Source organism: Barbus barbus (genome assembly GCF_936440315.1).
Source record: "Barbus barbus genome assembly, chromosome: 1".
NCBI classification, from domain to species: domain Eukaryota; kingdom Metazoa; phylum Chordata; class Actinopteri; order Cypriniformes; family Cyprinidae; genus Barbus; species Barbus barbus.
Genome location: NC_136729.1, coordinates 14,057,642 through 14,072,699, shown reverse-complemented (window position 1 = coordinate 14,072,699; position 15,058 = coordinate 14,057,642). Strand labels below are relative to the sequence as shown.

Here is a 15,058-nt window from a genome sequence, read left to right as displayed (position 1 = left end):
TCCAAAATCTCCTGATAGCTAGCTGTATTGACCCTGCCCTTGATAAAACACAGTGGACCAACACCAGCAGCTGACATGGCACCCCAGACCATCACTGACTGTGGGTACTTGACACTGGACTTCAGGCATTTTGGCATTTCCCTCTCCCCAGGCTTCCTCCAGACTCTGGCACCTTGATTTCCGAATGACATGCAAAATTTGCTTTCATCCGAAAAAAGTACTTTGGACCACTGAGCAACAGTCCAGTGCTGCTTCTCTGTTCAAAAGTGGCTTGACCTGGGGAATGCGGCACCTGTAGCCCATTTCCTGCACACGGTGGCTCTGGATGTTTCTACTCCAGACTCAGTCCACTGCTTCCGCAGGTCCCCCAAGGTCTGGAATCGGTCCTTCTCCACAATCTTCCTCAGGGTCCGGTCACCTCTTCTCGTTGTGCTGCGTTTTCTGCCACACTTTTTCCTTCCCACAGACTTCCCACTGAGGTGCCTTGATACAGCACTCTGGGAACAGCCTATTTGTTCAGAAATTTCTTTCTGTGTCTTACCCTCTTGCTTGAGGGTGTCAATGATGGCCTTCTGGACAGCAGTCAGGTCGGCAGTCTTACCCATGATTGCGGTTTTGAGTAATGAACCAGGCTGGGAGTTTTTAAAAGCCTCAGGAATCTTTTGCAGGTGTTTAGAGTTAATTAGTTGATTCAGATGATTAGGTTAATAGCTCGTTTAGAGAACCTTTTCATGATATGCTAATTTTTTTAGATGTTTTTGGGTTTTCATGAGCTGTATGCCAAAATCATCAATATTAAAACAATAAAAGGCTTGAACTACTTCAGTTGTGTTGTAATGAATCTAAAATATATGAAAGTCTAATGTTTATCAGTACATTACAGAAAATAATGAAATTTATCACAATATGCTAATTTTTTGAAAAGGACCTGTATTTTGCAGTCGTAAAGTAGATTATTCAAAAAAGTACCATCTGATTTCGGACACAGCTATTGTTACGTTGTTGAATGAATCAATGTTTAAACAAATCTGAATGTAGCTATAATTCAGCAACAAACTCTGTCCCTTGTCGTCACTCGCCATCTACTGACCTAAGATGTATTCTCCAAAAAGAGAAACGATAAAAAGCTATTAGGCTTGTTCGACTTCATGTGGTGCCGCAAAGATTGGCTGCCGCCAGACAAAAACAATGCATTCTGGTTAGAACATTTGTCCAACTTTGATCGGCGCTGCTCAAAATCGTCTGCAAGAGCCTTGATGATGATGACACACTTTATGCTCATTGGTCAGATTCTGTGATGACCAGCACGACGTGTGTTGCATCTTTATTCTAACAATTAAATTCAAATAATGCTCACAAATCTGTTTTTATAACAGTAAACTCTTTTTTAGTGTATGTCACACTGCTATCTTGAGTCTTTTATTATTTTTTTAATCAAAAACACTGATAAAAGCTTATATACCCCCACTTTATTGGTGTTTAAATAGTAGGCCTATTTTGAACTTTATTCTTGAACAGATGTCGCTGTATTAAGCGGTATATAAAAAGTGTTTCTGATGCTCATAAAAACGTTTCTGTGTATTTGACAAATATTGCATTTATTTCACTTTATCTGTGATAAGAGAAACACTACCAGGAGCAGAAAGTGTCTGACTTGATGCCTCCACTTTTAATTCCGCTCCGACTGCAAGCGACTACTCTCTCCAGCCGGTGATGGCAGGCTAGTGTAGTTCATCTCAAACAAGCCTGTCTCAACATCAGTCATGTGAGGATACACTGATACACTATGGCAAGCCGTTTTGACTTTTATTCCTTCTCAGGATATGAATTCTTGATATCAACAATTCAGTTTTTACTAGTTAAAATGTTAATTCCTGATATCAGGAATTAGATTTCTACTAGTAACAATGGCTATTTTTGATATCAACAATTGCATTTCCACTAGTTAAATGTCACCATAGGCTGCCATTCAAAATCAATTGTTGATATCAAGAATTCATTTCTTACTAGTTGAAATTCCAATTTCACATCAGAAATACAATTCTTAGTAAACGTCTATTCTTGATATCAAGAACTATTGTTGATATCAAAAATTACCCTCCCAATTGTTGATATCAGAAATACATTTTCAGATATGAGAAATGAACAATTAAATGACAATTAAATTGTTTATATCAAGAATAGACATTTTAACTAGTAAAAGTTGAATTGTTGATATCAAGAATTCATATCATGTGAAGGAATAAAAGTCAAAACGGCTTGCCATGGATACACTATTTTATTTGTTTTGGACTGTTTCGTTAATTTTAAATACACTCGGTAAGGATTTTTGTTTTTTAATACCTAATCTATCATTCCCCCCCCCCCCCCCCCCCCCCCCCCCCCTTTCCTGTAAAGCTTTGGCAACGCATAAGGTACAGGTGTCATGCTGATAAAGCAATTTGAATTCTTTTGAAACAAACCGTGTCAGTGATAAAGTACAAGTGAAACATGCTGTAACGTCCAGCGTGGGCTCTCACATGTAAAGCACTACCCACGAGCTCACAACCTGCGCATCAGAGCTCGGGCCCTCCCTCGCAGTGACGCATACAGAAACCACCAAGGAAATCCCCAAGTGAGAGTTACGACAGACTCTCATCACCGAAGATAGTGGGCAACTTCCGACTCGCGCTGGACATAGAAGACAAGTGACGTTACGTGTAAACCGTGTCCACGTTCCGGACAAATACAAGGTAGGGATAACGTTTCGTTTCGTTGTTTTATATTTGTACATGTGATATATTTCGACAACAGCACAACGTAAGCTCGAGCTTGTTGTTGACAGGAGCGAACATACTCGAGCTCATCCGGTGCATGTGTGTATACGAGGTGTATGTTTAACCCGACTGCTTATCGGTGGTTTATTACGAATATTGATGATTGGATTTCATTATTTAGAGCGTAAAAGGTTGATGGCTTAATTTTCACGTGTTTTACTCTCCCCAGGTGTTGTAAACGCTGCTTTCGGATCAATTTAGGTGGACTGACTAACATTTTGTCGGGGTCGCGGAAGTGCATAGCCAACCAACGACTTGCGGTTGTTTTGTATGAATACACCTAGCGAAGTACAGCAGCAGGAGGACATGTACGGCATGGCAGAAATGCCCAACCTCATACCACCGGCAGGTGCATTACAACCCAGTCCCGTAATCCCGTACGAGCACGGACAGGCGGAGAGAAACCGACCAGACCTCATGTCTGCCCCACGAAGAATGCAGCGAGCCCCCAAACTCGGACAGATCGGGCGGTCTACGAGAGGTGGGTGATATTAAGTTGTGTTATTATTAGTTTCTCCCCCCTTTCAAAATACTTGCCCCGAGACCAAAATTCTAAATCAAAATTTGTATTTAAAAGCCTTCCCAGAACTTCACATTTTGGATATTTCCCTCATTTAACTCATCAACTGGGTGCGTCCAATAAAGAAAACATCCAAAATATGCAGTGCTGGGGAAGCAACAGGAAAAATTATTTTTCTAATGTAACACATTCTGAAGCGTTCCTGCAACATTCACTAAACTTGGTTCAGATCTATCTCTGTCCCCTAGTGAATACTCAGAAGCCGTAGCAAATACTAGAATGCTCAAGCAACTTCCAACAAGTTTGTCTTGACAAACATCCCTTTTCTAAGTTAAAAATAACTTTGAAGGGAAGTACTAATCGTGACTAATATCGTAATTACGAGTGGAAAATGCTGAAAACATGTTTGACACAATGGATGCAACATGTGTATTAATTATAAATTTGTCAAGATGAGGTAATTTTTTCCATTTACATATACAACTATGAAAAAGTTGCAAGTATGAAATATCATAGTAGCATTGTACAATTGTAATGTAATGATTAAATTTACAGCGCCTTCATAAGCTGAATAAAAACAAAGCAATAACACACCCAACGCACCCTTGTTGTTCATATTTTGTAGATGTTGGGTTAAAAAATCTTAAACAGCTTCCCAGGATTACTTGAACGCACCATAACTCGTGGTGTTCACTTGTTTCCACTCTGTTGTCAATGTATGATACATTTCTTCTTTTGTTTTTACAGTGGTTATTGATGATGAGGACTTAGATGATATCATAAACAATAACAGAAGCTTCCCGGTTTCTCAGAGAGTATCACCTGTTGCCTGATGCATGACTGACAGTGCCAAAGCTGTTAAAAGGCCAACACACCAAAGCAGGCCTAGAGAATTGAACTAAAATCTCCCTCCCTCTCACATGTTGTCGTCACTCTTCACTGTACAGCTTTTAAGGCTTTCACCACTTCAAGGTCAAACGAAAGAACTGTGGACTTTGCTTCCTGTTCACTTAATGCTTGCCTATCACTTCACTGATGTCGTGCTTCTGTAGCGCTAAATGATCCTGTCCGGTGTTCTTGGTTTTGGAAGTGACGATTTTGATGATCTCTAATGTAACAGGGCTATATTTATTAACTTTGCACTTTACTGCAGAATAAGAAAGCTAACCTCAGCAGGTTGGATTACTCATCTCCCAATGAGGACACTTTCCTGTGAATCTCTGTTAACGTGTAACACGCCATTTGGTAAGACCTTTGCTTACCTTGGTAACCAGGGCCTATTAGGACATTTCTCTGAATGACATAGATTACTTGTTAATTGTAAGGATCTTTTATTCGGTCAGTTTTTATGTGCCTGTTGAGTTTAGTTTGAATTGAAATAAGTACAATCTTGAATGCATACTGACTGAGATGAACAATCAAATCTTCTAAAGTGATCTCAGATGCTGGTTGCTCTTAATGTTTTTGACTTCTAAATGTTTGCATGGAAATGCATGGATTTTTGTAAATTGTTTTGGGGAGTGCAGTGGGGTGGGAGTAATAAAGTATGCATGAGTAACTATTGCATTTGTTAATGTTTGGATACAGGCTATTTATAATTCTAATTATTTTTTTCAATCAAAAAATTAACACATTTCAGGACAATGCAAGATGGTACTTTTATATTTGGTCAGTGATATTTCTTTTTTTAAATATAATTTAAACCGGTTTTCCAGGTTTAAATTATATTTTGAATCTCAGATTTCAATATTTTTGTGTAATGCAAATAAGATCGTCTTATTCAACCACCGGAATAATAACCAGCCTGATACAATGAAAGCCAACTTTATTGAAAATAAGCATGTAAAACAAATATATAAACAATAAGCTAGCTAACACTGCCATCATCAATAAGCTTTTATAAGTAAAAGATGTTCAGATAGGCTCATGGACAGTACAAATGAACATGAGGTGATGAGTTAATACTGAAATGTGTTAAGTGAAAAAACAAAACATAACGTTCAGGATCTTCCTCGACCATCTACAATTACATGAAGTTACTTAAGAGTGACTCAAATGAGTATAAAAAATGTTAGCATTTCTGTAGCATGAATACTCAAAAAAAAATAAAAAATACCTGCCTCCATTTTGGGCAACACCTGCTTGTTGTTTACAGTGCTCCCTAGTGGGCACTTGGAAAACACCCAACATATATGACCCACTACCCACGTTTCTCTTCAACCTAGCTGTTTACTTCAATGAAACGCTGAGGGCTCAAAGAGATCTGTGAGTATTTGTACTTGACACTAGATTTCTACAGTCCTCCATTTGAACCCCCCCCAGAGAGTTTGTAAATGAATTTTCTATTTGAACTTTTGGACAACTGATTGCCCTTTTATAATGGGACATTATACAATTTGTAAACTGTTTTCTCTCTCAGCGACAGCTGTATTACCTTCATTATTCAGTTCATTATTTTGTTGAAGAAATTCTTCACCTTCTGAAGTTGCTTCAGTGTCTGTCCAGTAGGGGGCAGTCTTGGTCACACATACTCTTTGTTGCTGCCGCTTGCAGACCGTGCAGAGTTACTTTTAGGATATTTTGACACTTGTTTACTTCGAGGGCAAGAGGCAGCCAGCATGGCTCCACCAAGAACATCAAGAAATGACCCACCCCAAGCAATGAAAATGGCTGCTCCAAACTCAAACCTAAAGAACAAAAAGAAAAGGTCATATTGGAAATGTGAAAATGATTTATTATTATCATTTTGTTTTTTACAATATATTTGCATTTGGTCAATGCAGAGTTCCAGGGTGTTTCTTAACCCTGTTCCTGGATGCTTCCCAACACTGCGCATTTTGCATGTTTTCATAATCGAACCCACCCAATTTAACTCATCAGCACTAGTAGAAGTGCTGCAAGAACAGAAATGGGTGTGTTGATAAGGAAGACATCCAAAATGTGTCCTTTTGGGGGACCTCCAGGAACAGAGTTGGGACATTCTGCTCCAGAAATTGTGTAAAGTAGAATTCCTTGTGCTCACTTGGTGTTGACTGGAGTGAAGGGGTTGTAGAAAGCTCGAATCACATTGTGGGCAAACCACGAACAGGCAACAACTGCACAGAGGGCTGTAGGAACCAAAAAAAAAAAGGACAGAGGATCTTTTTTAGCCAATATGTTCAAAGCATTGGCTAGTTTAGCATTAGCTACCCTATTTTCTTTGATATTCATTGACCCACAGACTGAGCGGAGACTGATGTTATATAAGAGCAGTTCAAACACGGTTTACTGTAAACTTGCATGAACAGTCTGTCTCAGTCTCTTGCTCACACATACACTCACCTCCCACTAGAAGTATGATGCCTCCTGTCATGGCCGTGCGAGCCTTGCGAACTTTCTCATCAGCTCCACAAGTAGTGCACTTCATGCCCATGCAGGCCACACCAAGACCGCAAATGGACACAATGATACCCACAATCATCAAAGCACGGGTCGCTTGAAGCTCACCTGTGGGAGACAGATAGAGAAGGTCAGAGAAACATCAAAGAGATGTGCATTCATCTTATTGCGAATTGTGCTCTTACTGCGAGCTTCTCCACTAAAACTAGATGTTGAGATCTTAAAAACTGTCAGTCATGCGAATGGCCAAATCAGCAGGAAATAGCTGTTTGTCATTATAAATAGTATTAAATTATAACAAATTAAATTGTACAAAATTGCGTTTCTACTCCAAATCTAGACACAACCATATTATAAATAATAATAATAAAGATAACAATTTAATAATATACAAGTAATAGAATTATTTATTATTAAAACAAATTTTATAGAATTGTACAAAACTGAGTCTAAACTAGATGTTGAAATCTTAACCATGTTATAAATAGGGTTGCAAAGGGGCGGAAACTTTCCATGGGAACTTCGTCTGGGGAATTTTGGAAATATTACAAGTTTGAAACTTATCAGGAATTTATGGGAATTAATTGGAAATTTTGGGAAATGTATAAAACTGTATAATATACAAACATAAATATAAACATTTTGTTTGATCACAGGCTCACATTTATGCAAATTAATACACATTTTAAAAATGACATTTTTGGATTTGTTTTGGGAGAATCTGTGATGCTTTTTTCCAGGATTTATTGATAAATAAAAACTTATGAATAAACTGTGTTTATTCAAAATAGAAATCTTTTCTAACAATATACGCCTCTACTACTACTTTTTATTAATTGAGCACATCCTTGTTGAATAAAAGTAATTTATTAACAAAAAGAGAAAAGATGCTGACCCCAAACTTTTGAATGGTAGAGTATTGTTAGAAAAGGATTTCTATTTTAAATAAATGTTCTTTATTTTTAAACTCTCTATTCATCAAAGATTCCTGAAAAAATAATCACAATAATAATAATAAAAAACATAATAATAATTAAGCAGCACAACTGTTTCCAAAATTGATCAAAAATCAGCATATTAGAATGATGTCTGAGTGTCATGTGACACTGAAGACTGGAGTAATGATGTTCAAACTTCAGCCTTGCATCACAGAAATACATTATATTTTAAAGCATATTACAACAGAAAACCATTATTTTAAATTGTAATACCGGCAATACTGCACAGTATTACTGTTTTTTTTTTCTGTATTTTTGATATAATAAATGAAGGCTTGATGAGCAAAAGATATGCAATGTTTAAAAAACATTACAAATATGTGTAATGTAATGAATTCAAGCACAGTGAATGTAGGGAGTGTGGCCTCAATAGCCCTGCAGTACGCAGTGTGCTGTGTGCATGTGATTGAACAACATGTAGGGTAGAAATTAAACACTTACTGTTGCCATGACCGACAAACAATGCCGCTCTCACACAGTGAAAAACACATCGCAGAGCAAAGAGGAAACTGACAACACACCGACAGAGAAGACTGAGCAGGCTACTTCTGAAATGATACAAGGTCTCAGGACCCTCAGCTTTTAAATCGAGTCATTTTAAAAGAAATTCAAACAATAAATACCGTTTTGTGGCTCTTCAATGTGTCGTGACAGATCACTGTATTGCCTCAGTTCAAACAGGTGAACTGATCGTCTTTTCATATTTACTTAAAGCACGAAATGAACATGAATAAATCTATTCTCCTGTCTGATTTGTGGTTAAGGCTACAAGGAGACAGCTGCGGCTATAACGTTACTGGCCATGCGTATTTACATATTTAATGAGCCAACAGTAATGTGAAACCTATAAAAAATGGTTTTAAAAAGTATATAGCACCATAGTTCCATCACTTTAGAGCAGGGGTCGGCAAGTAAGTTTGGCATCGGGCCAAAACAATTTCACCGCTAGATGGCGAGCCAGAACATAGTCAAAGGATAATTTGAGATATTAATTGATGAAAAATGCAACCAGAATTGCCTGTGACTGACTGTTACAGTGTATTTTGTAACTGGTAGTGAGCTTTAACTGCGACAGTCATTAACAAAAAGCCACATTTGTGTGGCGGTGTCCGATCAGAGTATGTGAGCGGAGTGGAGTGTAACATTTTGAGTGAGTTATAACTTTTTAACTCGCAAGTGCGAGTTTAAATCACGCAATTCTGAGAAAAAAAATCAGCTGTCAGCTGAAAATATTCAGAACAAATAAATTCCTTGAGAAATATAACTTCCCACTCATGTCCACTGCAGTCATCATAGCATTCACATTCTTTCTGATTTGAGTAATCTTTTTCTATCTAGCTAGCTAAATACAGTATGTTTAATGTGAATTCTTGCTAAATATGCAGTTATATTACAGGTCGTTGGCATGAATTGTACTCGGGATGGAGCTCTCTTTTAAAAAATCCGCTCCTCGCTCCATTCAAAATCACACCGTTCCACTCCACTCACATACTCTGATTGTGAGTGACTGTTGCTGTCATGACAGCTTTATTTCAGAACCAGGCGCTATATAAGGGCAGTCGTGGCCTAATGGATAGAGTTGGACTTGTAACCCGAAGGTCGTGGGTTCAAGTCTCAGGTCCAGCAGGGATTGTAGGTGGGGGAGTGAATAACCAACACTCTCTCCATCCTCAATACCACGACTGAGGTGAGCAAGGCACCGAACCCCCAACTGTTCCCCGGGCGCCTCAGCATTGGCTGCCCACTGCTCTGGGTGTATGTAATAATAAAAAATAATCTGGCTACGGGCGAGATATTATTGCCACTTTTGGCCCGCGGGCCGTCTGTTGCCGATAACTGCTTTGACCGTCTTTTTGCAGGAAAGGACCTGTCATAGTTTAATGAGAGGGAAGATGACATGAAGCGACGCGAGGAGAGCTGCATTGAACAGATGAGCACACATGGCTAGTACAGCTCCCGATCGGGGCGAAGTTCATGGGATTTTGTCCACAGGATGACAAGAGCACACGTTTTAACATATTTTATTATTTAACACTCAGCATTTAATTTTAGCGCTGCAAGCAATGCGCCGGACATGACAGATTTTCTGTTACGCAAAACAAGTACTTTAAAGGAATACCTTAGCTTATTGCCATTACCATGGTAGCCAACAACAGCACCGCTTAACCCTCCGCACATTTTTATATTTAGTTATATTGAAAAAGTTTTAATTTAGTCAGTCTTTTTTACCCCGTTTTAACATGCATTTCTATGGAGACAGACCGTAGCTGTCGGGCAAGATGGCAGATAGCAGCGGCGGCACATAATCTCTGCGTTCTGATTGGTCAGATCGCCTGACAATCAAGCTCTTTGCGAATAGTCAATTGCTTTAAATCTGGTTGTTTTAACCAAGATTATGCTGCAAGATTTTGTTTTCAACTACATTTAAGTTCCCAGTTCCTGCAATTTTGCAAATTTCCAGTTTATTCCCATTAATTCCCATGGAAAGTTTCCAGTCTTGAAAATTCCCGGAATTTTGCAACCCTAATTATAAATAATAAATAAAATTATTTAATGTTACACAAGTAATATTGCATTATTTATATTAATTTATAACAAGTAAATTATATAAAAATTTAGTTTCTACTCCAAAACTGGATGTTGAAATCCATACGTCATGCAAATGGCCAAACCACCAAGAAATAGCTGTTTGATACTATGAAATTATAACAAATTAAATTGTATGAAATTGAGTTTCCACCCCAAAACTAGATATTGAGATCTGAATCATCATTCAATAATAATAATAAAGGTAATAATTTAACATTATACAATATAATATTATTGTATAATAATATAAAAAAACTATTGATAAAATTGTAGAAAATGTAGTTTCTACTCTAAAACTAGATGTTGAAATCTTAACAACCATATTATAAATAAAGAAAATGATGTTACACAAGTAATATTACAATTATTATTTATTGTAAATTTTAACAAGTAACTTGTAAACAAATTGAGATTTTACTCCAAAACTGGGTATTGAAATCTTAACCAAGTCACACAAATGACCCAACCTAGAAAATAGCTGTTAAATAAAGATTATAAATTATAATAATTTATTATTATATTTAATTAACATTATTATTTTTTCATATTTTTTTATTCATATTAATTTATATTTTTTATAACAAAATTTTGCTCTGCAGTTGCTAAAATATAATTTTCACAGAAGTCTGAGCACAAATATTAGTGCTTGTATTATCGCATCTACTAATTATGCACTGTTCATACACTGTTAAAAAAGCTGCCGCTGAAAAATGTTTATATAAAATCCATCAGTTAGGCAATACAGATAAAAGACAGTGCAAGAAGCCATTCCGACAAAAAGCAGTCTGTGCCAGTGCAATCTTGTACATGTGCACACAAAACCCACCAAGACAGGAAGTTTAAAAAAAAGAAGAAAAAACGGGAACGTATGAGGGGCAGGGGTGTAAGCTGTAGTGAAGCGGAAGAATTATTCCTCTCCTTTATTCATTAAAACACAATGAGGCATCTCTTGCCAGGCACAGAAAAAACAGTAAGTGGTGGAATTCAGGGGGTCATCCTTCATCCTTCTGCTTTCTCTCCTCTTTCAATCCTCCCTCCATCCTATTTCAACCTGCTGTCAGGTGAAGTTCCAGCTGGTTTCAACTGGAAGTGTCCTGCAGTCTTCTCAGAAATGACCCCTGAGGTTTTGCACAGAGCCCCTCAGTAAATACATAGTCAAAGAGTGAACCGAGAGAGCTAAATCACATTTTAGAACAATCTTTGTTAATCTGTAGAGAGTGTCCCTGCAAACTCTGAGGTGGAACATGAGGTTGTGGTTTCCTATCCCAGTCCTCGGGGAACTGAGGGAATGGGGAATGTTTCTGTAACAGCCCTAAACTGAAGCACTCAATTCAGTGAATAAACTCATAATTCATCACTGGTAGTTGGGTGTGTTAATAAAAACACTTTGGCAGCTATAGAAACAATGGATTACGTTCTTCCTGGAGAAGCACAGGCACCATGGCTACCTGTCCTGTCTGGTGACATTACAGTCATACAGTAGATCCAAAGTCCCAGTGGCGATGCCAGCATCCATTAATCAAGCTGGAAATCGCATCAGTGTTCATTTGAGTGTGTGTGTGTGAAGAATTGGAAAAAGTGTGTGTGTGTGAAGAATTGGAAAAAGGCCAGAGAATTCCAATAAACACCTACAGTACAGATTAACATTATATTACATGACAGGCACTTCATCTGTTAGACCAATTTATAGGCTACATATTGGATCCCATGTGTGATATGATAAACCACTGGGATTGTCTACATTCAAATTTAGATTTATTCTTTTTTGATTAGCTTGATTCTTCTGGCTGCTTTACACATGTGGACCTTCAGGTATTTTAGGCAAATACAAATTAATCATGTGCTAAAATATGGAACATTAATAAATCAAATGAATACGATTTTTGTGAACTAGATAGATGTTTGACACTCACTGTCTAATTGTAGAATGGAGTCGTAGATTTTGCACTGAAGCTGTCCGGTGCTCTGAAACGCGCAGGACATCCACAGTCCCTGGTAAGTGGCCACTGCCGTGATAATACTGTCCCCCACGTACGCGGACATCTTCCACTGAGGGAGGACGGTGCCCACGATCAGTCCAATGATGCCAATCAGAGAGAGACCAAATCCAAGCAACTGAACGCCCGAGTTTGCCATATTTTTTCTGACACTTAATGGTAAGCTGAGCAACAGTTGGCAATAAACTTGAGAAAAGCTCCTGCCCCGCACCTGTTACTCTCTGCGTTCAGTCTGTCAGTCAGCTGGCGGTGTTTATATCTCGACACGGATGTCAGGTACGGTAGAAAGTGTTGCGTACAATGCAGATGCCGAAGAGTGGTCTCGAGAGAATGAGAGAGTAACAGCAGGCTGGCGCTCTATGCCCGGTGTCGTGACGTCACGCCAAATAGAAGCACTCGCATCATCTTCACTTGTTAAGTTTCTAACTTTTATTATCCTTCAAAAAAATATCGGATAGCAAGCTAGATTAATGTTTATGTTTTCACTATAACATATTCTAGGCAAGTGCCTTTAATTAGTAAACCTCTTCCACCAAAAACGTTGTGGTAAATGGTAAGTATATGACATGAAAGTCTAAATTATGAGATACTACGTCTCAATTATGAAAAAAAAATGACATAAAAAGTGAATTATGATTTCTCTTTGTAAGTTGGCGGAAATGGGCTTCCATAACACAAAACACTATTGTTGTTGTTAGTTAGGCTATTATTATTGCAATTTTATTAATAGCCTACTATTATTATTATTATTTTGCCTGCTTTAATTTACATTGATACGTTTAAAAAAGCCTCCCATTTTCGTTTGTTTAATTATCAGTTCTTAAAAAGTTTCACATTTAATGCTATTGCCTATTCAGTCTCAGAACCTCAACTTACATCTGGTCCATATGATGAGAGCAGGTTTGTCACGCCTAACCATTCCATCAGGTGACCTCTGCACTTCCAGTGAAAGGGGAAACAACAAGTCTGGATCACTATCAACTATTGTCAATGTTACAATGATTTTACAAAGGTAAAGAGGAAATATCTATAACCTGAGGAAAATAGGGTGGAAGCAATAATGCTATTCGAAGAGGACATGGTTTTCACTCCAGAAAGTGTCTATGTCTGACACCCTGATGTTTTGGTTGATGTTTTTTTTTAAGGGTTTTAAAGGTAACAAATCAGATTTAAACGAATAGTTAACTGAAAAGTCACAGTTTTGTTCTCAGAATTCTCTGAGAAGAGAATGTGTAGGAGAGGTGGAATAACAGTTGGCAGTAGAAGGAAATTTGCTTCAGTAACATCTTAGCACACACTACCCTGGTCGCCCCTGGTAACGTGATTTATCTGTCACCCTATTGGCCGAAGCTTCTGTCCCCACCTAGTTCCAGTAAATAGACCACACTCAGAAAAGGGGGAACAGACAGCGCTAAATCAGCCCCCAAAAGAACAGAAACTCCCTTCATGGCTTTTCTTCTGGCTAGCTCCAGGACTTTTTTTTTTTTTTTTTTTTTTTTTAAGTTTATAGACAGTGAAAAAAACAGTGATTAAACTGGTAGAAGCCTCCTTAGAAGCCCACTGAACCGTTAGCAATAAAACACACAGGCCTCTGGTTTTCCCTCAAAAGCAGTGACTCGGCTAGTGAGCTTTTCTTATTTCTTACCTCTTTCTTTTACTTCTTATGCAACAAGGTAGGCACACAGGCCAAACTGATGTAATCTAGGAATCCCAAGGTCTCTTTTCTATTGATGACAACTTAAAAAAACAAAAAAAAAAACATTATTTTTTCTTTTTGAAAGAGGTCTTTTATGCTTACAAAGACTGCATTTATTAGATCAAAAATAATTAGTAATTTGTCTTGAAAATAAAGTGTGCCAACAACAGAAATGTACACTGAGAAAAATATTAATTTTCATTTTGTTTTCATGCTGACTTTAAAGACTTGTAACATCATGGCTTAAATCATTACTTAAATTTCATGCTAAAGAAATGCAACACAAAATATTAGAAAACTAGCATAAAATTGGTAATGTAAATCCAAATAATTTCAAGTTGACCCAATAAAAGCTTTTGTAATGTAATCACGAACAATATCATGTTGCTTTAGGAACTTAATTAAACATGAGGCACGAGTTCAGCTCTGCCAGTTTATTCAGACTTTTAAAGTTTTAAATCTCATATTATTTGAGAATGTGCCAAGAGTAAGTGGTTCATCACAATAATAATAAATGGACAACATAATGTAAGTTAACATTCAAATTACTGGCTGAAAAAGAGGTGTGTCAGCCAGAAAACTATCAGCTAACATTGTTTAGAATTGACTGCACATCAGCTCATTAACTTTACCGTAGCTAGATTGGCTAAGCATGGAGTTACGGCATGCTTGTCAGACTTTATATCCTAATGGTTCAGTGACGAGTCAGATCCAGGAAGGATTTAACAAACCACTGCTGGCAGACTGAAAAGAGCTGCACACAAGGAGAGAAATACTGTATGACTGTTTAGATTATGCTGAATGCATTTGATTATATATTTTTTATATATATTCTCTTGGGCATTAGAGATACCCAATTTCTCAAAGAAAAGAATTACGAAATAAACAAACAATAAATAAATGACAAAAAAACAATTAAATAAAGGCAACCATTTACATGCTCTCTTTGTTTTATGAAGACCAGAATAATGAAAAAGTTAAGAAACAGGTAACCAAGACTATGGCAAGAACATTTTCCTAATATCTTAAGAAGTAAAATAACTATTCTTAAAGTTTTATTACAT

The 15,058-nt window shown here is 37.4% G+C and overlaps 2 protein-coding genes across 2 annotated transcripts; one reads left to right on the top strand and one right to left on the bottom strand.

Annotated features, from left to right (window-relative positions):
- Nucleotides 1–2,628: 2,628 nt before the first annotated feature.
- LOC306867913 (uncharacterized protein) lies at nucleotides 2,629–4,898 on the top strand. Its single transcript, XM_079413869.1, has 3 exons — nucleotides 2,629–2,732; nucleotides 2,986–3,297; nucleotides 4,084–4,898. Exons 2-3 carry the CDS (start codon nucleotides 3,087–3,089, stop codon nucleotides 4,167–4,169), a joined length of 297 nt encoding a protein of 98 aa, XP_079269995.1. The 5' UTR covers nucleotides 2,629–2,732; nucleotides 2,986–3,086; the 3' UTR covers nucleotides 4,170–4,898.
- A 247-nt stretch (nucleotides 4,899–5,145) lies between these two features.
- Nucleotides 5,146–12,611, bottom strand: LOC306867132 (claudin-7-A). The gene is made up of 4 exons (XM_079412673.1): nucleotides 12,215–12,611; nucleotides 6,658–6,822; nucleotides 6,359–6,443; nucleotides 5,146–6,023 (listed from the first exon to the last, which is right to left on the bottom strand). The coding sequence occupies exons 1-4, from the start codon at nucleotides 12,435–12,437 to the stop codon at nucleotides 5,858–5,860; spliced, it is 639 nt and encodes a 212-aa protein (XP_079268799.1). The 5' UTR covers nucleotides 12,438–12,611; the 3' UTR covers nucleotides 5,146–5,857.
- Between the last annotated feature and the right edge of the window lie 2,447 nt (nucleotides 12,612–15,058).

What these genes read in the sequence shown, in the direction of transcription:
- LOC306867132 (XM_079412673.1), bottom strand. Translation starts at nt 12,437, where the DNA reads ATGGCAAACTCGGGCGTTCAGTTGCTTGGATTTGGTCTCTCTCTGATT. An exon ending in CTCCATTCTACAATTAGACA is followed by an intron (nt 6,823 to 12,214) that starts GTGAGTGTCAAA and finishes TGTCTCCCACAG; the next exon opens with GTGAGCTTCAAGCGACCCGT. An exon ending in TTCACTCCAGTCAACACCAA is followed by an intron (nt 6,024 to 6,358) that starts GTGAGCACAAGG and finishes TTTGTTCTTTAG; the next exon opens with GTTTGAGTTTGGAGCAGCCA.
- LOC306867913 (XM_079413869.1), top strand. Translation starts at nt 3,087, where the DNA reads ATGAATACACCTAGCGAAGTACAGCAGCAGGAGGACATGTACGGCATG. An exon ending in GATCGGGCGGTCTACGAGAG is followed by an intron (nt 3,298 to 4,083) that starts GTGGGTGATATT and finishes TTGTTTTTACAG; the next exon opens with TGGTTATTGATGATGAGGAC.